Source organism: Alosa sapidissima, chromosome 9, assembly GCF_018492685.1.
Source record: "Alosa sapidissima isolate fAloSap1 chromosome 9, fAloSap1.pri, whole genome shotgun sequence".
Lineage (NCBI taxonomy): Eukaryota > Metazoa > Chordata > Actinopteri > Clupeiformes > Clupeidae > Alosa > Alosa sapidissima.
The window spans coordinates 23,692,853-23,719,292 of record NC_055965.1 but is presented as its reverse complement, the minus strand read 5'-3'; the positions used below and the strand labels follow the sequence as shown (position 1 = coordinate 23,719,292).

Below are 26,440 nucleotides of genomic sequence, written 5' to 3'. Positions count from 1 at the left end.
GTAGCAAGAAGTATTTAAGCTCGACTTGAAGTGTATTAGAACCATGGACTCTATGTTCAACTGTGCAGAGAGAGTTAAAATGTGTGTTGTGACAGGATGCCTAAATGGTTGACTCAAAGAACATTGAGAATAAAGTTTACACTTAACATTGATTCTGTCATTGAGGTTTGATTGAGTTTTGTCATTGAATTGTATGATTTCACACTGTTTTTTGCTTTATTTTATTATTTTATTTTAGGACAGACTGAGTCACACTAAAATATTCCTGAAAAAAATAAATACATTTTTGTGAAACAATACATATCTAAAAATGCTAATAAAAATCCTAATTCTGATATATTTATAGGAAATCATTAATTAATCATTAATCAACATATAGCACAGATTTGTTGGTTACCAGGCCTTACATTTTTAGGGTTAAATTATTAGTCTGGGAGAACCCAGACGAACCTGAGAGTTGAGAAGTGGTCTGGTGTTAACTAGGCAACCCTGAGATGGCACTAGGTGTTTCTCATTTACCATGTCCTACATATGACCAGGGATGGATTACTGCACGGGCCTACCGGGCCCAGGCCCAGGGAGGGGGGGGTCAGGGGGCCCTGAAGCCCAAGCCTTTGCATGGAATCATTGCCTCAATATCAACAAATCAGGATGTAGGCTATTAATCTGATTGAATTTAGTATTGGCCATCCCCAAAATGCACCAGAATAAAGGAAATCACATCAAACAAATTAAAAATGTTCTGGGGGAGGACCCCCAACCCCCCCCCCCCCCCCCCCCCCCCTCCCACATATACGACAATAAGTGGGGGGCCCTTAATATATCTGGGCCCAGGGGCCCGAAAGTTCATAATCTGCCCATGCATATGACGTTCAGATTCAAGAATAAGAATACTCCTCACCCCCCACCCACCAAGATTTTGTTGAAAATGTATGTAATGCCTCTAGTAGAATACCTCATAGGTAGCCAAGTTAAATTATTTTACGCACAAAATAACAACACAAGGAGCTAATTAAAAAATTTTTCTTTTTTTTTTTTACAATTATATATAATTATATAATTACAAATCTTGCCAATAGAATAATAGACTAAAGACTAAAGAACTGACAATATACAGGAAATATGATATAGGAACTATGGACCATAGCCTCGTTGGAGACTGGGAGGGTGTTTCATGTTGTACCTACCGTCCTGTTTACTTCCGTTGTAGACCGGAAATAGCCTGGCAGTAACGTTTGGAGGTGACCGAATGGTGGGCTAGTGAAGTATTCGTGTTTTTCTGGCATTATAAGATAGATTGATTGAAAAAAGAAAGGTAACTTTCTGCCTGCGATGGGGTCTCATCTTGTGCGGAGTTATGTCACCCAGTCGGACACAACACCTGATCCTGCGAAACCCCTTTACATCGGACCCAATGAAGGGCTTCGATCACAGGGAAGAGAGAGGTTTGTAGCTAACAATAACGCGAACGTTACTGCTAATGTTGGTTACAGTCCATTTGAAAAACACCTATTTAACGTACGTAAATCAAATACGTCCATGAAAAGATGCACACTGAATTGTATCTGACCCTACACATTTTATACCATCTTTAATGTCTTTAACTTAAGGTTAATGCTACTTGTACAGTTAGCCAGAAAAGTTGAACTTGACGGATTTAGTAAACTGCAGTTGTGACTGGAGGCTAACGTTGTTTGCATGACAAATTACTTGACAGGCTAGCGTTAATGTGTTTTAACATCAGTTCTTAAACGTGCTCCCAGCCTCAAATATGCAGTCTCATCTGTTTGCTAACGTTAGCAGAACGTTAGCAGAACTCTGCAGCACTAGGACGACATACGTTAGCATGCAACTGCTGGTCGTTACCGTCATAGACTTATGGCCTCCTTACACCAAACAACTTTGACAAGACTTGGGAAAGATTTTTGAATGATTGTGGTCTTTTGAGTAAAGCTTGACGTAGTTAGAAACACTCCAATTTTCATAGTCTTGTTCCCAAATCTTGTCAAGTTGTTTGGTGTAAAGGCCATTATGATTAGTCGCTTGCTGTTTAAGCGGAGTCCCCATAGACATTATAAGAAACCATATTCCACAGTCAGAGGGCGTCCCACTCATGTTTGTATATTTAATGTTCCTTGTTGTCTGTGGTAAGAAATGGTTGCCACGCGGGAGCAGATGAACCTGCGATGCTGCCGGTAGAACAGCGCGATTACTGCGCGCACCACCTGATCAAACTCATGAAGTGCAAGAGGGACAAACTGGCCCAACTTCCTGGCCTGCAAGCACGAGAGACATGACTGGGACTACTGTGAGCACCAGAGTAAGTATTATCACCCCCGTCATCGATCGAGACTTAAGACCATAAGCATCTTACAAGACTGAAATAACTGGATCCTAAAGAATGATAATTTATTTGATTATTATTTATTAAGTGCAGTGTGCATGCAGCGCAGCATATCACAATAGCTACCATTTCATGCACGAGAACTTTGCTTGCTGACAGACTTTGCACTTTGCTGACTATATAAATTAGACCCCCCCCCCCCACACACACACACACACACACACACACCTACCTGTGTCCCCCATCCCCCTCTGCACACACATACACACACCACAACCTGAAGCATCTTGAGTGAACCAGTCTTAACTTGTCTGTCAGTTGCAGCAAAGGGATGTTGTGTCAGGCAGAGTGGACAGCAACTCTGGGCACTTGCTGACATAACAAACAAGTAGGCAAAGAAGGGGGAAAGTAAGGTGGCCCTGAAGTGCCAACACAACAGCATAACGGAAAAGAAGGGGAAAAGTCTGAACTCATGAACAATAAATGCCCTTCTACATTCTGTGTTCCTATTGTAAGAAGGAGCAATAGACAAATAGGGAGGAGAAATAGACAAATCGACAGAGAGACAAACAAAATATGAATAGGCCTATTGCTTACTGTGTGCTTGCTGTGTTGTAGCACACAATATGAGTTGAAGGAATATTGTGAACTTATTGCGGTCTATAAGGGTTTGATAGCGAAGTTGGGTTCTATAGGCAATGACCCCATAAGAGTTTGATAGTGAAGCTGGGTTCTATAGGCGCTAACCCCATAGGAGTTTGATAGTGAAGCTGGGTTCTATAGGCAATGATGGTTGTGTGCTTTATTAGCCTGGCTGATACTTGCTGATGCGTTCTGGCAGAAATGTGAACGAGTCACGATTTTGTTGAAGCAACAATTCTGCTTGACGTTTAAAGATACAAAAGACCAGAAAGTTAAGTATAATGTTTGTGTAGAAATCTTTGTAAGCCATGGTTTGAGCTAGAATAAATGGGTCTAGTTCTTGCTAGTGCTTTATAGCCCCACTGGGGGGGGTTCCTCTTTCCTTTTACCTGAGGCCACAATAAGTACCTAAACAAGATGGTAGACTAGTTGGTATTGCAAAACCCCACTCACGAATGCCCCAAATAGTTGTAATCAGGGTTCTTATATTAACTTTTTTGATCACCAGCCAATGTGGCTGGTAACTTTTGGTAAAGTTACTAGCCAATCAGAATTTCTACTAGCCATTTTTTTCCGGTAAAAATAAGAGAATTATAAGTTTGAGATGAGTGTCACTGAATGCATTTGATCATTTTATTAACATTGTTGGCATGAATACATACCACAGAATATGCAAACACTTCATTTCATGTTTGGGATCTATCTATCTATCTATCTATCTATCTATCTATTTCTCTGTCGATATCCTCATCCCCTGCTTCATTCCTCTTCTCGCCCCTATAAGTCTGCCCCAACCAATGCCGCATTTAGTTTAATTAAAATAGTTTAATAAAAAGGAGATATAAATTATCATCAACAATGACAAACCAGGAGGAACCTGCCATTGGTTTTCTCTCCCTCTTGTGCGCGCTCAGACGTGTTCTCAATTAAATGGAGTAGCATAGGGCCTACGTTCAAGTTGGATCTTTATAGAAAGGACCCGAAAAAGTATCATCTTTATGTAACATGCTGTTAGTGCATGTTGACATTGTATACTTTCTCTAACGAGTGAAAAACAGTTTGCAGTACAGCTACTATTGGCTAAATGTTGGTCCCTCCTCTGTCTCGGTGCCCTACGCACAGTGCGTGATGCATCTGGTGGTGGTGATCACTGATTTTTACCTACGAGCTCCTCACGTTACATCTTCAGCTAAGTCCAGTGTTTCCCATACATTGACTTATTTGTGGCGGCCCACCACAATATTAACATTGACCCCCACACAATGATTTTTCCAGTTTGTTCTAAATTGTACTTAAATCTGGTTAGCATCATAACCACGCTGTGTTAATTTTTTAAAAACTGTTGCATTCAAGTTAATTCTGCAAGCCTACCACCACAAATAGAATTCAATTCTGTGGGAAACACTGAAGTCCATAGTCAATAAAATAAACAATCTTGCTGCTTCAGGTTTTGCGGCCTCTGCTACATGACATCAGCCCTCCACAAAGGAAATAGGTGAACACAATGCGTTAATTGCGTTAATATTTCGTAACGCGTTATGTATTTGTGTTATGTGCTTTTTACTTGACTTTACTGGCCAACTCACTCCTCTTTCAGTCTGTGCTCTGGCTCCGTTGGTTCTTCTAATTCCATGTGCTTTCTGGTAGACGCTCCATTCGTTTCCATCATCGCTCACCCTGGTTTCACTGCAAACTGCGCGCAGCCAGTGGGCGTATGAAACGTCATCACGTAGCATTACGGCACAGTGGTCATGGGAAATGTAGGAAGCACTGCCAGGGGATATATGGCCGAGAACAGAGCCGTATGCATCATGCATATAATGCCTCATGCATCATGCATGTAATGCCTCATGCATCACCAGCCAAACTGGCTAGTAAGTTTTTATTAACACCCGGCAAAATGAATTTTAACCCGCAGTTGGCGGGTGTTAAATAAGGGCCTGTCCACACGGAGACGCTTTTTAGGTTAAACGCAGAGGTTTTGCTTCGTCTTGGCCGAGCGTCCAAACGAATCCTGTAAACGCACTGCCCGAAACCGCACTTTTCTGAAACCTGGTCCCAGAGTGGAGAAATCTGAAACCGTAGCCCGTTTGAGTTTGTTTAGACAGCGAAACCGCACATCCTGCTTGCGTATCGATGATGTCATCGCCACACCTCAGCTGCCCTGGACTTGCACTTATAGTATTGCCTAACAATACTAGTTTTCATACATGACATTACCTACGATTACACTCCGTTAAGATAAATATCACAACTGATGCTGCGCAGCGCCGATAGCTTATGACTTGGTGGACTGAACAGTTTTTCCCGGTGTTTTTTTATGCATTCTAGCTACTGTCAGTGACGCGAGAGAACTTAAGTTATTAGGAAAGTGCGGTGTAAGTTTAGGCTACATTAATTTGTGCGTAGTGCCAGTGTCATTCATTTATTTTACATGTCTTACAACATATATACATGCATTCACAGTCGAGTGAAATCAGATATAAGCATACAAAGACGCTTAGAACTCACGTTAAGCCGATGGTAGCACACTGAATGCGAATGCACGATTTGATGCAGGCAAAAGTATTGACTGTTACTAACGAAGGTTTTATAGCAATATTATAAATGTGGCGACAGAATAGCCTAGAACTTGGGTAAGCCTTGCGTTTAGTAGCCTAATTGCGGTGATAGCCAAAACTAATGTGAATCACGGACTATCCTACAACCAAAGAAAGTAAAGGTGATTAGTAGGCCTACCTGTATTAGCCAAATAAAGGACGGGACTGCACCCTTCACAAACCGTAAAATAAAGTTTATTAGTTTTACAGTTGACAGTCCACACAAACAATTCTGGTTTCCTTGCACTAGCCATTTCGCCGTAGCCTATTCTGTCTGTTTTGAAAGCGCAGGTTTTGCAAGTTTTGGTGAATTTCTGTAAAGACACAGTGCCACCTATAGGCCTGGGGTATGAAGTAACGTGTTGAGATGGGTCCGTTTGGACGCAAATATTCTTGATACGGTTCCGGGGAAGACCGAGGAAAAAAAGATCGGTTTGGTACGTGTGGACTAGGCCTAAGGGTACGTCTACACGAAACCGCTGGGTGAATTTTCTCTTACTGCTTTCACACCTTTAACGACACCGGTAAAGAAAAAACTCACGTGCACACACAGAGGTGTAACCGGCTAAATATGCTGTAGTGCATATGCCAGACCAGTCGATGGCACCGGTCGTGCAGAGGCTTCACGTTTAATTCGTGTGAATTGCGTAGAAGAAAACATTGTTGAAACAGTTTGTTAATGCTATGTGAAATTTCAAATGCTTAGCCTACGTTGCATTGCATTAGGTGTAAGCACCACTGGAGAAATCATTAACGTGCAGTAAGCAAATGTTTAACTACTGTAAATTAAGATAACGTGTGCTTCTAACTTAGCCACAAAAGGCTGATAGGCTACATTGTGCACATAAATCATGACTGGGGAAAGAAGAAACATTTTAATATGACAAACAAATGGTTTGGTTTGTTTTGACAAGCAGCGTGTCAGGTCGAGTGCCGTGGCTATGTCGTCATAAAATTGCCAGCTTTAGGCGTCTACACGGCGAAAGTTAGCCGGCAGTTTCAAAAATTCCCACTTCGGAAGCCGGTTTCAAAAACAATCGGTTACAGTCTCCTAAACTGCTGGCGTTGTGTACACGCAAGGCGTAACCGATAACAAAACCTCACCGGTTTCACAAAAACCGGCGTCGTGTAGACGGCCCTTTAGAACCCTGGTTTTAATAGGGTAATGTTACGCTGATCTCTAACTCTCAATCTCTCTCTGTGTGTCTGTAGCTTTGTGATGAGGATGAAGGAGTACGAACGCGAGAGGAGACTCCGTCTGAGGCAGAAGAGGATCGAAGCCCAGGCCGCATAATGTCGCCTCTCCAGCACACACACACACACACACACGTTTCCCTTCAGTCTCTGTACATACCTGCTCTATACAATAAAGTTATATGACGAGCCCTGGATTTAATTTCTTGAATTGATTTTTTTCCCCCACTTTCACTGACACAGAGAAAAAGCAGAGTGTGTGATATGCACGTCCAACAAACTTCACAGGTGCTAGATCAACTAAACTGAAGGTAAAAATCAAAAGAAGGACCTTGCACACTGTTGTAGACGCTCCCAGAAACTTTCATTCATAGCAACGTTTCGATCTTATAGATCTTCGTCAGGCATTATAAACATGCTTCTGGGAGCTTCTAACACTGTGTGTGTCAGTGAAAGTAAAAATAAGAAAGATCTGCACTCCGTGTGACTTAACTTCCGACTTTTTGTCTTTGAAACGAGACGAAATGTTGACCGAATGGTAGACACTGGTGGGTTGGCTAGCACTTAAGTAAACAAACAGACACACAACCTCCTGACCAAAGGTTGGAAATGAGACACACACACACACAGATGGGCAAATTCTCTACAACTTTAAAGCTAATAGTAAGTCAGAATGTACAGCACAGTAGTAACTGTGAAACATTAAATCGTACAGAATGACACAAACATTTGTTTTTGTTGATTTTTTTTTTTTATAAATTAGTTTTTGCACAAATCGAGAAAATAAGTCACATTGTGTTACGATGTTTATGTAAGGGTAACTGAAATGAAGATTTATTTTCCAAGATTTGTTAAATTTACGTCAACTGTTTTAAAAAAAAAAAAAACATGCTTTGAACAAGGCAACACTAAAGTCCCTACCAATGCTAGCTCATGATGCTTAAAGCCGTACATCTAAATCAAGTTTGTACTAACGTCTTTGAAAAACATCTCTGAAAAAACAAAAAACAAATCCAGTGCACTCCAAATATTTGTAGTCAGTCAATACTGGACAATAACTGAACTCCTGAGGAACGTAGCATGGACATACATTTGAGAATTCAAATAAGCACTAGCATCAGTCAAAGCTACCAACATTTTTTTTTTGCCGCTTAACATTTGCCAGGTTGAAGATATGATTCCATTTTGACTTCAATTCAAACATCCTGGTTTTAGCGAGAGCTTTTTGGGACAACCTGGACCACATGGAGCTATTAGCAAAAACAAAGACCTACAAGAAAACAGGATTATTCAAAGCAAGAAGCAGACACAGGTCAAATCACATGATCACAATTGCATCAGACAACTGCATGAGTCCTGTGTGGTAAGGTTCAGTGTTCAGTTTGGAATGGGAGGGAGGGAGGGAGGGGGGGGGGGGGGGGGGGGGTAGGAGACTAGCAGTTTTGGGGAAAGGGAGCATGTTTGTTCAGTTGTCAAAGGTGTCTGTTTAGGATGTTAAATACTTTTAATGTAAACTAGTTTATAGTAATGTAAATCTGTCATAGAGCAAACTAAAGATTGTTTGGCTGGTTTAATAGTCAGACAAAGTGAGGGATGTTGGGGCAGGGCAATGGAGATGACTGATGTCCAGTTCAAGGGGCATTGGGTGGATTGGTCCAGTTCTAGGGATGATGGGTAAAATGAATAATGGTGGACTGAAGAAGGGTTTAAAATAAAGTCGTAACGTGTTATGTATTTGTGATATGACTTTTATAATTAAGTCCTAACCTCCTACAAATACTGTACTACAGGTTTGGGTGGACCAATTAAATTTGTATGTTTGGTGATGGTGGACGATATTTTATACGATTATTTTTATTTTTTTTACTATTTCTATGATCCAGTTATAGAGCATGATAACTCACTATTATAACAGTGTGATGTTTTTTTCAGTCCAGTTGATGAATGATCTAAGTTGCTGTATGCTGGCACAGTCCAGCTGAATGATGTTCTGAAGTTATACTGGCAGCGACCAGTAGAGGTAGTATGTAATCACTTGCAGAATGGTACAGTCCAATTGAATGGCATGTTATCTAAAAATGGTACAGTCCAGTTGAATGGCATGTTATCTAAAAGTGGTACAGTCCAGTACTGCGAGAAGTAGTGGGGGGTGAACTGGTACAGTCCACTGAGGAAAGGGACTGTGTGTGTGTGTGTGTGTGTGTGTGTGTGTGTGTGTGTGTGTGTGTGTGTGTGTGTGTGTGTGTGTGTGTGTGTGTGTGTGTGTGTGTGTGTGTGGGCGTGTGTGTGTGTGGGCGTGTGTGTGTGGGCGTGTGTGTGTGTGGGCGTGTGTGTGTGGGCGTGTGTGTGTGGGCGTGTGTGTGTGTGTGGGCGTGTGTGTGTGTGTGGGCGTGTGTGTGGGCGTGTCTGTGTGTGTGTGTCTGTGTGTGTGTGTGTGTGTGTGTGGGCGTGTCTGTGTGTGTGTGTGTGGGCGTGTCTGTGTGTGTGTGTGTGGGCGTGTCTGTGTGTGTGTGTGTGTGTGTGTCTGTGTGGGCGTGTCTGTATGCGCGCGTCTCTAGAGGACGAAGGGCAGGATGGGGGAGCGGAGGGAGGGGTAGTGTGGGAACTCCTTCAGGTAGCTGCGGTGCTTGCCCTTGGCCCAGACGGTCATCTGGATGAAGCCCACTATGGTGAAGAAGGCCACGGGCAGACACTGGGTCATCAGCGTGAAGCCCAGCCAGGACCCCAGCTACGCACAGAGAACACAACACACACATTTCATTAGAAAATACACACTCACACATTTCATTAGAAAATACACACTCACACACACAGAGAACACAACACACATTTCATTAGAAAATACACATTTCATTAGAAAATACACACTCACACACACAGAGAACACAACACACATTTCATTAGAAAATACACACTCACACATTTCATTAGAAAATACACACTCACACACACAGAGAACACAACACACATTTCATTAGAAAATACACACTCACACACACAACACACATTTCATTAGAAAATTCACATACATTACATACATATATGAAAATACTTTTTAAGTTGGTTTTGAGAGAAAATGATACTTAGCTGAATAACAATATGGGGTAGAGAAACTACAGTAGACATGTAGCTGTAAGAGTGTGAAAAGGTGTCACTCCAGTGTGTGTGTGTGTGTGTGTGTGTGTGTGGAGGGGGGACATGAAGAGTAACTGACCTCGTAGGTGTAGTTGGGGCAGGACACCAGCAGGAAGATCCAGGTGAAGGGGTTCTTAGTAGGGTAGGGGATCTTCCTGGTCTTCGAACCTGAAGGAGGGAGAGAGAGAGGGGAAAGAGAGAGAGAGAGAAAGAGAGAGGTGTAGAGGTTTAATACTCTTTTATGAAACCATTGTCATACTCTCACAAAGTGACATAATTATAACAAACCCCTCAAACATAAGATGTACATAAAAGAACAAAAAAGATAAAACCACATTCCCCTCAACGATATTCTGATGCAACAACTGCCCGCCTCCCAAACAGCAAAACCCCCAGTTGCAGCCAGGGTAGTCTAGCAACTCTCTGTTGGCTTGCTGGAAAAATCAAACTTCGGTCAGGCCAATCACATTGTGTATAGAGTCGGTGGACGGGCTTATCATAATGATGGCAGAGTTGCAACGTTCCTCATGAATTCCCTGCTACTTGAAAGCAAAGATGGAGGATGCTGCTTTTAAGTTGGCAAAAGTTTGATCAACTAGCTAACTAGCTCCACTGGTGGGAAAACGCATGGGGCTCAGGAGTTGTAGTGCTATCCTATTGCGTGCAGAGGGAATTTGAAAGACAACTGCTTATCCCGCCCCTCGGATTGAGCACTGCCAATGGTGAGTTTCCAGACCCTACATCTTGATGTGGGTCTGGCTTGTCAGGCTACCAATTTTATGTAGTGTAAGTGTGGGTGTGTGCATATGCTTGTATTAGAGTGTGTGTGTGTGTGTGTGTGTGTGTACCTGGTGGTCTGAGGTTCCGTAGTGCAATGTGGATGGAGAAGTTTCCAATCTGACAGAACTGTGGAGACAAACACGAGAGCAACATCAATCTTATTTACAGCCACAAATGGTGAAGGACCCCAACCTAATGGAATCTGCATATCTTTTTTCTCAGTAGGAACTGAAACTTTACTTCTTTACTTACATGCTATAATTGTTAATTATAGGTTACAAGCATGTGACTACACAGTCACAAGGTCACTGTGTGTGTGTGTGTGTGTGTGTGTGTGTGTGTGTGTGTGTGTGTGTCTTCTTACCAGGAACATGATGAGTGCCAGTTTAACTTGTTGCTCCCCATAAACTGAAAGGGAAAAGAAGAGAAGAAAGGGTTAACAGAATCAGCAAACAAACAAACATGGATGGATGTGTGTGTGTGTGTGTGTGTGTGTGTGTGTGTGTGTGTGTGTGTGTCTGTCTGTGGGTCAGACAGTGTGCGTGTATATCCATTCAATAGAGAGAAAACGGAGTTATAAACAGCTTGTTTGCATCGACTGTTTACTTGCAAGTGGATGTTTGAGTTTACAAACTGAAGCAACTGGCATAGCAGTATGCACAGAGTGTGGACAATCAATCATTTTGATTTGTTTGCTTGTTTGTGTGTACTCACTCGGCGGCGTGTACAGAGGGTGGTTGATGTAGTAGGCCATCCAAGCTGCAAAGCCCCAGTAGTACGTGCAGTTCTGAGAAAACACACACACGTCACTTTTATTTTTTTTTAATGAACTACTCTCTTTAAAGAGGAACAGGCATCATGTGAACAGTGCAAAGAAAGAAAGAAAAGAAAGAAAGTACATACTGAACATTGTTTATCAAAATGGACTTGAATTGTAAAGACAGACGTGTTTTCTGTTTAGATAAGAAAGAAAGAAGGAAAGAAAGAAAGTAAACCAAGCACAGAAAGAGAGATAAATAAAGAGAGATAAGTAGAGAGAGAGAGAGATAAGTAGAGGGAGAGAGATAGAGATAAGGAGAGAGAGAGAGAGAGAGAGAGAGAGAGAGAGAGAGAGAGAGAGAGAGAGAGAGGGGCCAGGGCAAGGGTCAGTGTGTGCTCACCTTGAAGATGTTGCGCAGGGGCATGGTGCCGTGGGAGAAGCGGTGCACAAACAGCGTTTCCAGTAGTCTCTTCACATAGTGGAACGAGTGACACATGCAGGCCAAACTAGGACAGAGGGCGCGCGCGCACACACACAGAACTACATTACCCATGATTCTTTGCATTGACAGTAGGAGCATTAGTGTAGGACAGGTAGGCCTACATGCAGAGGGCACACACAGAACTATATTACCCATGATTCTTTGCATTGACTGTGTAGGACTGGTACAGGCAGTACCACATTTTATTTGACACATCAAAAGTGATGACACACAGCTTAGTCCATCATTAATCATAACCATGCCAAATGTAATGCCATTTTATTGTCTTAATTGACAATACAGAACTTGTATACCAGTTTACGCCATGTATTGTATTGTATCATGTTTGTGCCATTTCCAGACAGAATAAATTCAATTAGAAATGCAAAAGTTTGGCACCGGTATGAATCATTTCAGACTAACCGACCATTCAAGTCATTTGGAATACTGCAATAATACAGTATGCACTAAGATGTTACCCTGCCAGTTACACTCCATATACGACTCATTAGTATGCTAAATTAGTAGGATACTAAAATTAGTATGCCCAGAATAAGTGGGGTGTGGCGTGTGTCGGACACTTACTGCAGGACCCAGTGTGAATACTGCAATAATACAGTATGCACTAAGATGTTACCCTGCCAGTTACACTCCATATACGACCAATTAGTATACTAAATTAGTAGGATACTAAAATTAGTATGCCCAGAATAAGTGGGGTGTGTCGGAGACTCACTGCACGACCCAGTGCTTGCTGGTGGTGAAGTCATATTTGGGGGCGTAGATGAAGGGAACCCGGAAGTAGAAGAGCAGGTAGATGATCAGCGGCCCAGCGTACTCAGTCAGGAAGACCTGCACACAGACAGGAAGTGATGTGAGGCCCAATGCATGATGGGAGTTTGAGGCACTTGTGTGTGTGTGTGTGTCTTTGTAGAGGGGGGATGTGAAGAGCAACTGACCTTGTGACCAAACAAGGTCAGTTGTTTGCAAACTACACTTTGGTCAGTAACTGACCAAAGTGTAGTTTGGGCAAGGAGTGCGTGTGCGTGCGTGTGCGCATACGTGCAAATGAATACACACGCATCAAAACTGTCAGAAGCAGCACAACACAGATATTCTTCCTCAACCTATCACACACGCACGCACGGACGCACACTGTGACCATGTACTTACACGTCAGTAAACTACAATTAACAGATAATAACTTGTCCTGGTCCACCTCCTAACTCGCTCAAGCCTCAACAGAAACACGGTGGGACATTACTCTTGGGGATTTCCCCTTCTCTCTCTCTCTCTCTCTCTCTCTTTCTCTCGCCAACTCCCCCCCCCCCCCCTCTCTCTCTCTCTCTCTCACCAACCCCCCCCCCCCTCTCTCCCTCTCTCTCTCTCACTCCTGCCAACCCCTCCCCTCCCCTCCCTCTCCCTCTCTCTCTCTCTCTCTCTCCCTCTCTCTATCCTCTGCACCTGTCCCACACAGTCCTGGCGTTCCTGGTCAGCTCCCATGGTTCCAGACGGTTTAAATATATCCCCCCTGACCACATTTGCACACGTCCCCTGACCACATTTGGAAGTGGAGGCGCTTGCACACGTCCCTGTCTTGCCCCCACCTCCCATTCCTCACTTTCTCTCTCTTTCTCTCTCTCTCTCTCTCTCTCTCTCTCCCTCTCCTTTCCTCTCGCTGCCACACTCGCCCCCTCCCTCTCTCTCTCTCTCTCTCTCTCTCTCTCTCCTTGATAACTAGAGATCCTTTTATGTTAGTGAAACTGCCAAACAGTTTAACATTTGTTTTTCAGTTTCCTTTGCTAGCTAGGTACCTAGCAAAGCAATTAAGAAACCATAGCAACCAGGCAACACACTCAAACCCCACTCCCAAGTTCTTATAACTCTCCCAGCTTATTCTCTCTCTCTCTCTCTCTCTCTCTCTCTCTCTCTCTCTCTCTCTCTCTCTCTCTCTCTCTCTCTCTCTCTCTCTCTCTCCCTCTCGCTCACACATACACACACTCTCGAGCTAATGTGAAAGCGCATGGAGCCTGGTGTGCCACAACAAATTAGCACTAGGGCGAGACACAGACATGAACATGAGGTCAGACAGGACAGAGAGTCAGACAGGACAGAGAGACAGACACTGCCAAACACATGCACCCAAAACACACGCACGCACGCAACAACCAAAACTCACACAGATACGCAAACACATACACACAGACACAGATATACACGTACAAATAAACAAACATTTTGAAGAAATAAACAAACACACACACACACACACACACAGAGATGAGTCAGCCCAACAGGCCTGCTGTAGTGATTAGTGTTGACAAGGACAAATACACACTAGTATAAACACACACACACACGCCTATCTGGCCCGCTGTAGTGATTAGATGCATTTGTGAAGCGTGGCAGAGATGCGTTTGTGTGTGTGTGAGTGTGTGTATTCATCTCTCTTTGTCTCTGTGTGTGTGTGAGGTTTGTGTGTGCATGTATATTTGTGTTAATACGCACATTATTTGTCTCTCTGTGTGTGAGAGGTTTGTGTGTGCATGTATATTTGTGATAATACGCACATTATTTGTGTATGTCTGTCTGTATTCATCTCTGTTTGAGTGTGTGTGTGTGTATATTCATCTCTGTTTGAGTGTGTGTGTGTGCGCGTGTGTGCGTGCATATTCATCTCTGTTTGAGTGAGTGTGTGTGTGTGTGTGTGTGTGTGTGTGTGTGTGTGTGTGTGTGTGTGCGTGCGTGCGTGTACACTCACCGTAACCCAGCTAATTTGGGCCCCCAGGTCTCTGAAGTAGAAGGTTGCCGTGGTACCCACGGGCAGGTGCTGTAGGACGTCCTCATCCTTCAGTGACTTCCCCTCTGCACCACAAGCCCACAATGCACTCAGTCACACCATAGACATAAGCTCCAACACAACCACGACCACAGATACTCATCCATTCTACCCTCATTCTAATACCATACAGATTGAATACATTTGGCATACATTTACATCAGACTGCCATGACTACTCTGTACCAGCAGGTTGTCCCTCAACTTTCACCAACGCAATAGTGTCCCAACATTGCCACTCACCATACGTAAGGGATAATGTTTAGAATGCCGGCCATTATTGGGAAAATAAGTCCCGACAGGGCGAACCGGCGTTCTATACATTACCTCGCTTGCAGGAGCAGCCGTAGCCTACTGGTTAGCACTTCAGACCTGTAACCGGAGGGTTGCCAGGTTCGAACCCCGACCAGTAGGCTACGGCTGAAGTGCCCTTGAGCAAGGCACCTAACCCCTCACTGCTAGAGCGCCGCAGTTGATGCAGACAGCTCACTGCGCCGGGATTAGTGTGTGCTACACCACACTGTGTGCTGTGTGTGTTTCACTAATTCACGAATTGGGATAAATGCAGAGACCAAATTTCCCTCACGGGATCAAAAGAGTATATATACTATACTATACTGCTTATTACACGGCTACTTGCAAAAACAAAACCATACACTCCCCATTATATGACTATTTAGCTTACATAGCCTACGCTATAGCCTATTTGTTACCGTTCATTGTGCCTTTTGCTGAGAAACAAATAGTTTGCAACAACTCACGCTGAACTTGAATCAAACATTCTTTAGAACACAGCTGATCAAACGTCTGCTTCACTTTTGAATGGAGTCAGAGGTCCTCTAGTCGAAAATAATGACCGCTAGAACTTTGGGAAATCCCATTCAAGTCAATGGCGCGTTCTACTTGCATTGTGAAGAGCCGTGTAATACTCATCCATAAATCAAGACTGAACAAAATAATGTGACAAACGTACATACATTTCCAAATCTCAACCACACACCAAATAACAGAACTACTGAAGGTTCACACTCACTTGCATCGAGGCGGATCGACTGCCTGGCTGGGTAAAACTGGGGATCTGGAGAGGAAAAAAAGATAAAAAAGCATAATCATGCATGATGCATACATACACACACACATAATGTGTTTTTCATTAGGTCCGCTGCCTAGCTGTGGTTTGGCTCAAATGCATAATCATGCATGATGCATACATACACACATATATCTACTTCACTTTGACCAGTTTTACAGGCACAAGACTGCAGTTCGGCTATTGAGGCGGATTACTATCACAAACGTCAACACCTGACGCGTGTGATGCAACCTCAGCAGAGGCGGTGAAACACAGAAGTAAGACTGTCATGAGGTATCAGAGTTTAGCACATGGGTTCAACACACAGGATAAAATACTTTGGGTTTTAATCGTTTCACGTCTCTATGCCAATATGGACTCTTGAAGGCTTATCTAATAAGACGTGGGCCTACACCTCTACAGCTATAAATCATGCTAGACAAAGAGATAAACGGATACATTTTTGTGTGTTTTTGTTGTTGTATTTGTTGCTGTTTTTGCTGTTTACTGTGTTACAGTTGTGCTCATAAGGCAGACTTTGGAAAAATATCGGCCAGTTTTTTTATCGTGTGCCCTTTTTAAAAATGTATGGCCCTGATCAAAAGTTGACATACTTTTGAATGTTTGGCCAGATAATAAACACACATGTTGACACGCCCTGGTTTAATTGGCAATCAGGGGTACGTTTTCACACCTAAGACATGTTTGATTGTGATTGGTGCCTGTGTATAAATAGTCACTGAGTTTCGTAGCTCTTGTGCACCATGCCTGCAATGGAGCAAAAAGATGGATCTCTGATGATGGTAAGATGAATCATCAGAAAATATTAAAGAACTATTTACTCTCATCAGCCCGAAAGCTGTGCATGTGATGCACTTGGAGTTTACAGCAGGGGTGTAACTGAACAAAAAAAAAAAAAAAAAAACACACAACGGTACCTCGGTTTTAAACAGTTTTCAAATTTAAACGGTTCGTTTCATTTCCAGTATGAAAACATTCACTGACAATATTGCTGATACACAACGGGAATAGTATTTCGAAAATATGTTTTTTTGACATTAATTGACTAGACTGACATATGGTCAACTCGAACATCAAACATGGTCCACATGCAAAAAAAGTGTTCTGTATTGAACCTAACGTCCTGTGCCTTAACGGTTCCGTATGACTATGTGTACCTTCATACCTCCACCCTCCACTGGCTGCAGTAAAAATAAGTGAAGGTTCTGGTGTGGCCATCAAAGCCTCCTGACCTCAATATCATTGAGCCCCTTTGGTGGAGATCTCACACATGCAGTTCATGTAAGACAACCCAAGAATGTACAGGACATGAAGGCCAGAAGAATGGGCACATCTACCTTAAAGGCACTTCTCCATAACTATCGCAACAGACTGGGCACATCTACCTTAAAGGTACTTCTCCATAACTATCGCAACAGACTGGGCACATCTACCTTAAAGGTACTTCTCCATAACTATCGCAACAGACTGGGCACATCTACCTTAAAGGTACTTCTCCATAACTATCGCAAGACTGGGCACATCTACCTTAAAGGTACTTCTCCATAACTATCGCAACAGACTGGGCACATCTACCTTAAAGGTACTTCTCCATAACTATCGCAACAGACTGGGCACATCTACCTTAAAGGCACTTCTCCATAACTATCGCAACAGACTGGGCACATCTACCTTAAAGGTACTTCTCCATAACTATCGCAACAGACTGGGCACATCTACTCTCCACAACAGACTGCAAGTACTGGGGCGGTGGTAGTGTAGTGGTTAAGGAACTGGGCTAGCGTGCAGTAGCCTGAAAGTTGTCGGTTCAATTCCCGGCTTCCACCGTTGTGCCCTTGAGCAAGGCACTTAACCCCAAGTTGCTCTGGGGACAATGTGATCCCTTGTAATATAGCTGACATATGTAAGTCACTTTGGTCAAGAAGTGTCTGCTAAATGTAATGTAATGTAATGTAATGTAAAAGTAGTGCATTATTCTCTGACGCCTAATGGTTTAATTTGAATCCCATAAAAAAAAAAAAAAAGGGTTGTGCCTGATCACTCGTGCTTTCTTAAAAGACACAGATCTTTCAAAATCTGCCAGGGTCAGTGGTGGAGGAAGTACTGAATCTCAGTACTTAAGTAAAAGTACAAATACACAGAGAAATATTTACTTTAGTAAAAGTAAAAGTACCACAATGACAACCCTACTTAAGTAAAAGTAAAAAGTACCTGCTTTTAAATGTACTTTAAGTATTAAAAGTAAAAGTATTTGCATAATGATTTATTCTCTTAATATCTATATTCTAAAAGAAAAATTAGTATGGGCTGTGGCATTTTAATTAAGCTAGTTTTAGGTTATACTCGACTAGATAGTTTTAAGCTAATGCAATTGTGCTTACCATCTGTGGCCCAGTTTACATTCTGACCTAAAATTCTAGAGACTGTAATTCTGGTTATCTACTAGGGTGATCTGCTGAGTAAAATATCATTCAGCAAAACACGAGAGCCTGAAGTTTAACGGGGTAGACAAGGGAAACGTCGGGTGGATCGTAATGCCAATTCTGCTGATTGAACAGAAAAGTTGCTGAGAAAGGTGTCTTTATGATTAGGTTCAGTTTCACTTGCGCAGACGCACATAGACATTGAATGAGCGCTCACATTTCTACCCCCCCAATTGTAGGCAATGCCTCTTTATTTGATCACACACAATTAAGAAATATTTCTTAATCTGGAAAATTCTACGTTTTTTTCGGCCAGCGGTTCTATAATAGTCTACCATTCATTTGTGCCGCAAATGATCAGACGTGTGACAGAAGCATGGACATAGTCTGTAACTTCGCTGATCCGCGGATAGCAATCTCATCGCAGAGGAGGCCCTAACGCTGCAGATAACAGACAGAGAAAGGCACAGAACACAGTTGCATGTCCAGTGTAGCCATGGGTCTGGTGAATATAGCCTACCGAATGCAGATGGCTACAAGCTCACGCTTTGCCTGGTCTAGACTAGAAGCTTATGTTTCAAAGATTTAGAAGCTGGGCACGTAGCGCTCCAGAATCTTTGGTAGCAACCCCGCCCCCTGGTAAAACAAACGTGTTTGTCAGAGAGAAAAAAAATCTGATCATAAAATGTATCGTAAAAAGGAACGATGGTGTTGTAGAAATGTAGCGGAGTAAAAGTACAGATAATTGCTGTTAAATGTAATGAAGTAAAAGTCAAAAGTATGCACTATAAATTCAACTTAAGTAAAGTACAAATACATGGAAAATTTACTTAAGTACAGTAACGAAGTATTTGTACTTCGTTACATTCCACCACTGGCCAGGGTATGTACCCTTACACAGCTGTATTTATTTTTAAATCCTAAACCCTTTTAACGTCGACTTGTTCCCAGAGAAAGCCAGACGTGTGTGTGTGTGTGTGTGTGTGTGTGTGTGTGTGACGTGTGTGTGTGTGTGTGTGTGTGTGTGTGTGACGTGTGTGTGTGTGTGACGACCGAGGTCTGATGACGAGTTAAAAGCAGCTATACTCTGAGCCAGCTAATTTCACCCATTAGTCCTCCTATCTTCTGCTGCGGAGATTGCGCTAATGAGAAAATCCTGTTGGCTGACACCGAACTCTACAGAGGCCATGGAACTAGGGTTTTAGGTTAGGGAGACAGACTGTCTGACTGGCTGGCTGGCTTCAACCATCTGAGTGGAATTGGCTGACCTTAAGTAACTGCTCTCTGATCGGATCCGGGGGGGGGTCAAATGGGGCTTGTGATTGGTCGCCGTGGTTACAATAGAAGATCTTGTACTTACGGCTCTTGTGGAACATAGACTTGATCTCTCCGATGGTAGCATTGGGCTCCACCTGCCAATTAATACATGAGGGAGATATGAGAAAGAATGCAATTTCAACCTGAGCGTGAGTCAGAGTGAATGTCTGTGTGTGTGTTTGTGACAGAGTGATGTGTTTGCCAATGTGTGAATAGACAATGAGAGCGAGAGACCATACTGAAGCACTAGACAAGAACAGATGATTTATACTACTTACAAACCAGTTTCACTGCCCTGGGCCTGGCCTCAGGTGCAATCCCATAGTAAACACTACCGGTACATGAATAGGGATAAAAAAAAAAAAAAATATATATATATATATAGACAATGGTTTAAAAGATCAATATGTTGCATGGGTTTTGTGTTAAAATATCAATGATGTTGTAAAAAACCTTAATGTACAAGAAATATGTTTATACTGCACTTCTGAATGATTTGGTAACAGTTTAATGCACCAATTTAAGTTTAATTTCACTGCTGGTTATGGCCCTGGAAGTCATAAAACGTGAAAATTGGAAATTTGGGCAACAGTTGGATCCTTTCGACATGGACTTGCAGAGCAAATTCAAATTTGCTTACAGTTTCGGGTGGGTTGACCTAGACTATAAATGTGGTAGGCCATCCCCAAACATATCATCCTCTTGTGACATCACCAAACGTTTTCTTCCCTCAAAATTGTTGAGCCTTTTATGATGTCACTGACACAACGTGCAATAATGTCATTAATTCTCTGATGCTCTGTTCACATGCCATTGAAATCACCCATAATCTGATGGTATAGTCCACAGTCCCATATGAATAAAGTAAAAACACATACTGTTTCTCCTACCCTATACTGACACTCAGAATAAGCCCGGACAGTCATCCTACAATACAATATCTGCAACAGTTAATAACTTTTGTAAAAATATTTTTTTTTTTTTTTAAGTTTTACAATGTTGTTAATGGTGACAATCATAAGAATAATGTATTTTCTTATATTGACTAATTGAACTGTAGACCAGGCAGTGCTGTAAACATCATGTGACAGGGGTCTAAACCAGTCAAATAGCCAGTGTCTGTCAGGCATGTAGCCCAAGTGTCAGTCATTCTCCTGATGTTATAAAAAGAAGGGATACCCTATGAGGTGATCACGCCTGTAGTCATGTTGCACCATCGCACTGACGGGGGTTCATGACTTATCTGTAGCAGGTCAAGGGTCAAGTCTGTGCCCAGTGTGTCCAGGTCATGTTTGGACAGACCGGTGCCAGAGATACAGGCATAGAACCGACTGGTCTATGCATTCCAATTTAAACTTTGTGACTATAGTGACATCACAAAAAGAACCCTAAATTGCATCACAATTCTCCCGTCACCACATTCCACATGACATCACAAAGGCAAGGGCTTCCCCTCTTCACGTAGGCAGATGCCATATGGCTTGGAGCATTGGTTAGGCTGAGAAATCGTCCAGAGATCCCCTGCTAATCCCCCTGGAATGGCTTCCGGACACTCCCGGTAGAGCCGCAACCCCCTCCACCACCCACCCCTTCCCTAAAGTGTGAAGACGCTTTTAAACCCGTCCAAAAAGGTGTCAGGTAGTGCAGACCCATGGGGTAATGCGGCTAGCAGATAGTGACACGCGCACACCAACTCCACAGAGCAGTCACCAAAGTATATAAATTGCATTCCAAAAGGTCTCTTTTTGGTTGCAAAGGCAAACTAATCATATTGGGTTCCACAGCTAACTTTTGGATGGGTTCCCATTTACACACACACACACACACACACACACACACACACACACACACACACACACACACACACACAAACTCGGCTTATGAATGTAAACTTCTGCTGAGGGCTATACTAGCCGACATGCAGTAGCAGTGGCGGTGTACAATATGCCTGTGCTATTTATTCAGCAATCATAAATTAGGCTGGCCTTGTAAACATCGCAGGTGATTAAAGTGTGTGTCCGGCCAAATCTCTCTCCGGTGTAATTTCAAACTATCCGACATATCAACAACACTTTGGATGAGAAGTGTTTGCTTAAATGAATCAGTGTAAATGCAACACACCATTCAGAAGATGAAAATCAAAGCAAAACAAGATCATGGAATAAACAATAAAAATAAATAATTACAAAATCATTAAATTCTCAATCTCCTTAAAATGTACAAATCCAAAAAAAAGTGTGTCTTCCTTACCTTGTCCAGGAAGCAGAGCTTGTCCTTGGTCTTGCCGTCCAGGATCTCCACCTCGAAAAAGACAACAGCTTTCTTAGCTTTCTTGGCCGGCTTGCGCTTAGCAGGCATGGGGATGGGGGGGCCAGTAGCCAGAGCCCCATTCTGGGACTTTCTGGGCAACGTGGCCTCAAGGGCTAGAGCATCCATGTCCACTGTCTGTCCCTCTGTCTGTCTGTCCCTCTGTCTGTCTGTCCCTCTGTCTGTCCGTCTGACGATCTAGCTCTGTCTGTCTGTCTGTCTCTCTGTCTGTCTGTCCCTCTGTCTGTCTGTCCGTCTGACGATCTAGCTCTGTCTGTCTGTCTGTCCCTCTGTCTGTCTGTCTCTCTGTCTGTCTGTCCCTCTGTCTGTCCGTCTGACGATCTAGCTTTCGGTCCTCCGCCACTAAGGGCTCTGGATGGTGTTTCACTTCTATACCTCTGTCTCTGTGTTCTTTTGTGTTGTCCCCCCGCCTCCCAACTTTTTAAACTTCAGTTCTTTGCTCTCTCTTTCTCTCTCTCCCCCCCACTCTCTCTCGAGTCAGGCCACCACGGTGTGGGTTGAGAGTGGCACGCTCTTTCAGCTGTGGAAATAAATCTCTCCCTCTCGCTTGCTCGCTCCTCACTTGCTCGTCACCCCTCTCTCTCTCCCTCTCTCTCTAGACCTCTTTTCCTCTCACACTCGTTCTCCTCCTCTTCCACTCTCGGCTCCTCCTTTCACTCTCCCACTTCTCCACCCTGTTTCATGTTCCCACCCTCATCCATTTTCTGCTGCTCTCTCTCTCTCTCATTCACAGAGAGAGAGCAATTGGGTCTTTCAGAGAGTTTCCCACCCCCCACCATTACTTCATTGATGACGTCATCTCAACTCTCTATATTTCCTTCCCTTATCTCCTGTGCTCACACACACACCCACGGTTGAACTGTCCTATTCTAACATGCCTCATCTCCAAACACACAGAGAAGCTTCCAGATCAACCAACCAACTCTTACGGATGTAAAGGTGGGGGTGGGGGTGGGGGGGGGGGGGGGGGGGGGGGGTCCCTGGTGTTTTGTTTAACATCTCCAAATAAACCAGTTGGATTTATTGGAGGGAGGTTAAAGGTGTGTGTTTTTTTTTTAAACATTCTAACATAAGATTCCGTTCTGCAACAATTCAAGGTTCTAAAATTCTATGTTGAATTCAAGAAACACAGATATTCTTTTAGAACGTTCATTTTCCAACATTCCATAAGGGTTAATGGAGGGAGGTGCGTCCCGAGTGTTTTGCGAGTGCTGGTGAAGTGGAGTGGCTGTGGAGGGGAACCATCCCGTCGGGCCTCAACAGGCACCTCTGACCTTCCACCTGATACCCCCTCCACCCCCCACCGGCCACCCCAACCCTGCCCTGCACTACCCCAGGGGCTAGCCCCGAATCTCACACACATGCTAATTATAGCTTTCATTCTGGTTGTGTAATGGCAACACATGGAAACACCCCACCATGACACAAAACACTCTACCAGACGGCAGTACAGAATGATTATTTTTGGTCCCACATACACACACTGCAACTACTCTTCTCGCAGAGACACTCCCCTCTAAACCATGAGCACGCACGCACACACACACACACACACACACACACACACACACACAAACACACAAACACACAAACACACAAACACACGGTTGTTTTTAACTGCCCCCTCTTATACACAGGGTTGTATGTCTGACAGCAACAGGCTACTCTATGCCTAAGAGAGCAGTTGCTTCCACACAGACCCTGGAGGGAGGCCTGGCAGTTACTATTACAAATATTTGACACATTCACATTCAAACACACACTCAAACACAAACACACACAGGACACATAGGGGTGTAAGAGTTACTGGCTCATGTGGATCTGATAGATGGCTGATATCCCGAAACATTTCAGATTAGACCCCCACCCTCCACCTCTAAAGCCATACCTCAACACACCCACACATGCACATACCATTTTACTTCCTTCATGTCAATCAATGTTCCAAATATGAGCCTTGCATCTTATTAATAACCAACAGCGCATAGGAGTTAAGTGGGGGACGAGAGAGAGAGAGAGAGAGAGAGAGAGAGAGAGAGATAGATATGGGGGGCGTTACAATTTTCAGCTCAAATTTCACACGACTGTCCTGCTGGTCATGCCATTACTTCAAGAGATCTATTCTGATAGCGCTTGCGCACAGCACACAGATATGCACAGGCGCATGCACTCAAGCTGTGGACAATCTGATGAGAGAGAGAGAGACACACAAATTTGCTTGCTTCGGAGGTAGAGTCAAAATAATGCTTACGTTTGTGTACAATGGGATTGAGCTCTCCACGGACCACGGCCTGCGTGCTATGACCAGGTATCAGCTTCACCGCAGGGTTCCCCCATAACTTCAACCCTCAAAACTTCACTTGGGGTGAGTATTTTACCACTCTGAGACACATCGCATGCATGGCGACTCTCAATAGTTATACTGCAGTAAGTTATGCATGTGGAAAAGAGGCATAATTACAGAATGATGCATGGTCGCTCTTTTTGCTCACTCGACCTTCTCATACGAAACTTGAGTCATCATGTTGACAGCTGCGTGTAGTGCACTCTATCGCACCCGTGTGGACAACCCTGTTCCATTGCATGGCTGTTTCTGGTGCAATTTGAAGCATCCAGTTGCAAAACATAGGCTACAAGTGATGCAATTATCAGATAACAACGAAAATAAACATCCTTCAAGTTTATAAATTAATAATTACATGGACGGGGATATATGACAATATCCTCAAATCTGAGTGAGGTGACTTGACACTACTGTGGAAAAAAACCAGCTTGGTTGTAGGCCTATTTCCTTCCTGACGCAGAAATCGATAGACTAACTTGTCGACAGTTTGAATATTAACAAAGATTACACAATATTGAACAGCCATTTCCGGGCTTGGATGAATGTGTGTTTCTGAGATAACCTTGAACTCCTTTCTCTAACGCAATGCAAGGAAGCTAGCCTACTTGGGCTGTCAACAGTCGCTGGGCTAACGTTAACGACGACACGAAAGCATCCCGAGAATGTCCACAGTAACGCTAGCGTGTAGATAAATAACCTGTATTTGATATATGTGTCGGGGGAGACGGGTAAAGCAAGTCCAGGAAAAGGTGTCGCACCGGTTCTGGTGGCTCACCTGCACACGTTACAGCTTGCACAACACAGTGTACAGATTGCCTTCCACCACCGAAAATCACCTGCTTTATCCACATCCCCACGCCTTTACACTAGCAATGCATGGTCGCATCTTGTAAACTAGCTAACCATGTTCTTGGCTATCGGATAAGTCCATGAATGGCTTCACGCCAATGTTACCACTGAACTGGGGGGGCACCAAAAACTCAAGATGTAGGGGATCAAACAGTCTTCTTTATTATCAAGTGAACTACCAAACTATTGGGCGCATCACTACGAGCTTGCTGTTTGATGATTTATTGTCTAGGTACACGGCCGGCTATGCTACCCACACCCAGTACAGCTACACAATATAGCTAGCTATTAGCTATCAGGCATATCAGCTCACGTTGAGGTTTACTAAATTGACTTCCTGTTGTAATCCGTAAAAGCTATTCATGCAGGGTTAAATAGTCCAAATATGGCCATGTCAAATATTAAGAGATGCTAATCTGCCTCAAGAGTCACACAGACCACACTGACGTTAATTTAATTTGATCTCCACCATAATGTGGCAATCCCTAACGTTACAGGGTGACAATAGCCTGTCTGTTTCCCTAAGTTTACAGCCTCTCTTCGACAATAACCTATGGTTAAGCAAGTTTCCCACTATGTGGGTTGATTACACAATCGAAATTCTGTCTGAAGTAAGGACACACTATTAGATGGCTATTTGCAATTTTGCAAAAAAACGATACAGATTCCAGTCTTACCTCGTAGTGCTTCATGGTGGCAGACAGTTTAAACTCCAGTTTCATCCAAGTTGCATGACAGCTGAATCGGCCAATCACAAGACGAAGGAGCTGTCGGCGCGTCGGTTTAGCGTCAGAAACATCCCACGATGTCCCACGAAAGCAGCCAATGTGTGTGAGGCATTGCAGGATGGACCGATGAATCTGAACGAATGCTTGTACATGGTTTAATTGAATTAAATGACGCGCCTACAGACGCCAAAATCCTATTACTGTACGTACACACCGCCACCGACTTGAGCTTCCAAAGAAGCTCTGGTCGCTCTGTCAAGGACGCTTGTCAAAAAAGTCCAGGGAAGCTTTGGACGCTTTGGCCGCTCTGAGTACATACAGTTAGGTGTTTTTGTCCACTATTAGCTGTATTCATCTCCAATAAAAACAAAGGTTTGCATGCAAATATTTTGGTAGAAGAAATTACAACAGATAGACCTTCAAAACATTTGAAGGGCAAGTGCTGATTGTAAATTATTTAAATCTGAATTTCAGTGTAAACACTGCAAGGGCCACATTTGCATTAGGCTAAGCATTAACTTTGAGTAGCCTACTCATCTGACTTAAAGCACTTTGAATGGCCACAGTGGTGTATGGGTACTTTA

General features: G+C 43.3%; 3 protein-coding genes across 9 annotated transcripts in view; 2 read left to right on the top strand and 1 right to left on the bottom strand.

Moving 5' to 3' along the window:
- zgc:136908 overlaps window positions 1-152 on the top strand; it is a 19,154-nt gene extending 19,002 nt beyond the window's left edge. For both annotated transcript variants that reach the window (XM_042105037.1, XM_042105038.1), the window contains one exon: window positions 1-152. This exon is cut by the window's left edge and continues 512 nt beyond it. The gene's annotated coding sequence lies outside the window, so the exon portion shown is untranslated.
- A 1,027-nt stretch (window positions 153-1,179) lies between these two features.
- On the top strand, window positions 1,180-6,977 carry ndufb7 (NADH:ubiquinone oxidoreductase subunit B7). Its single transcript, XM_042105487.1, is given in 6 exon segments — window positions 1,180-1,407; window positions 1,409-1,445; window positions 2,153-2,179; window positions 2,182-2,258; window positions 2,260-2,324; window positions 6,799-6,977. Coding segments are annotated over 6 exon segments (363 nt in total). The 5' UTR covers window positions 1,180-1,332; the 3' UTR covers window positions 6,881-6,977.
- Window positions 6,978-7,409: 432 nt separating this feature from the next.
- Window positions 7,410-25,928, bottom strand: tecrb (trans-2,3-enoyl-CoA reductase b). Of its 6 annotated transcripts, none has more exons than XM_042105264.1 (12): window positions 21,858-22,155; window positions 19,651-19,702; window positions 15,808-15,852; window positions 14,698-14,801; window positions 12,673-12,788; window positions 11,856-11,961; window positions 11,410-11,482; window positions 11,060-11,103; window positions 10,764-10,821; window positions 9,995-10,083; window positions 9,325-9,508; window positions 7,410-9,054 (listed from the first exon to the last, which is right to left on the bottom strand). In XM_042105264.1, exons 1-11 carry the CDS (start codon window positions 22,041-22,043, stop codon window positions 9,335-9,337), a joined length of 1,047 nt encoding a protein of 348 aa, XP_041961198.1. In that variant the 5' UTR covers window positions 22,044-22,155; the 3' UTR covers window positions 7,410-9,054; window positions 9,325-9,334. The 6 variants fall into 6 exon arrangements, with proteins under 6 accessions (XP_041961198.1, XP_041961194.1, XP_041961195.1 ...); XM_042105260.1 differs by having other exon boundaries at window positions 7,410-9,004; XM_042105261.1 differs by lacking the exon at window positions 7,410-9,054 and adding an exon at window positions 9,161-9,198.
- Window positions 25,929-26,440: the final 512 nt, after the last annotated feature.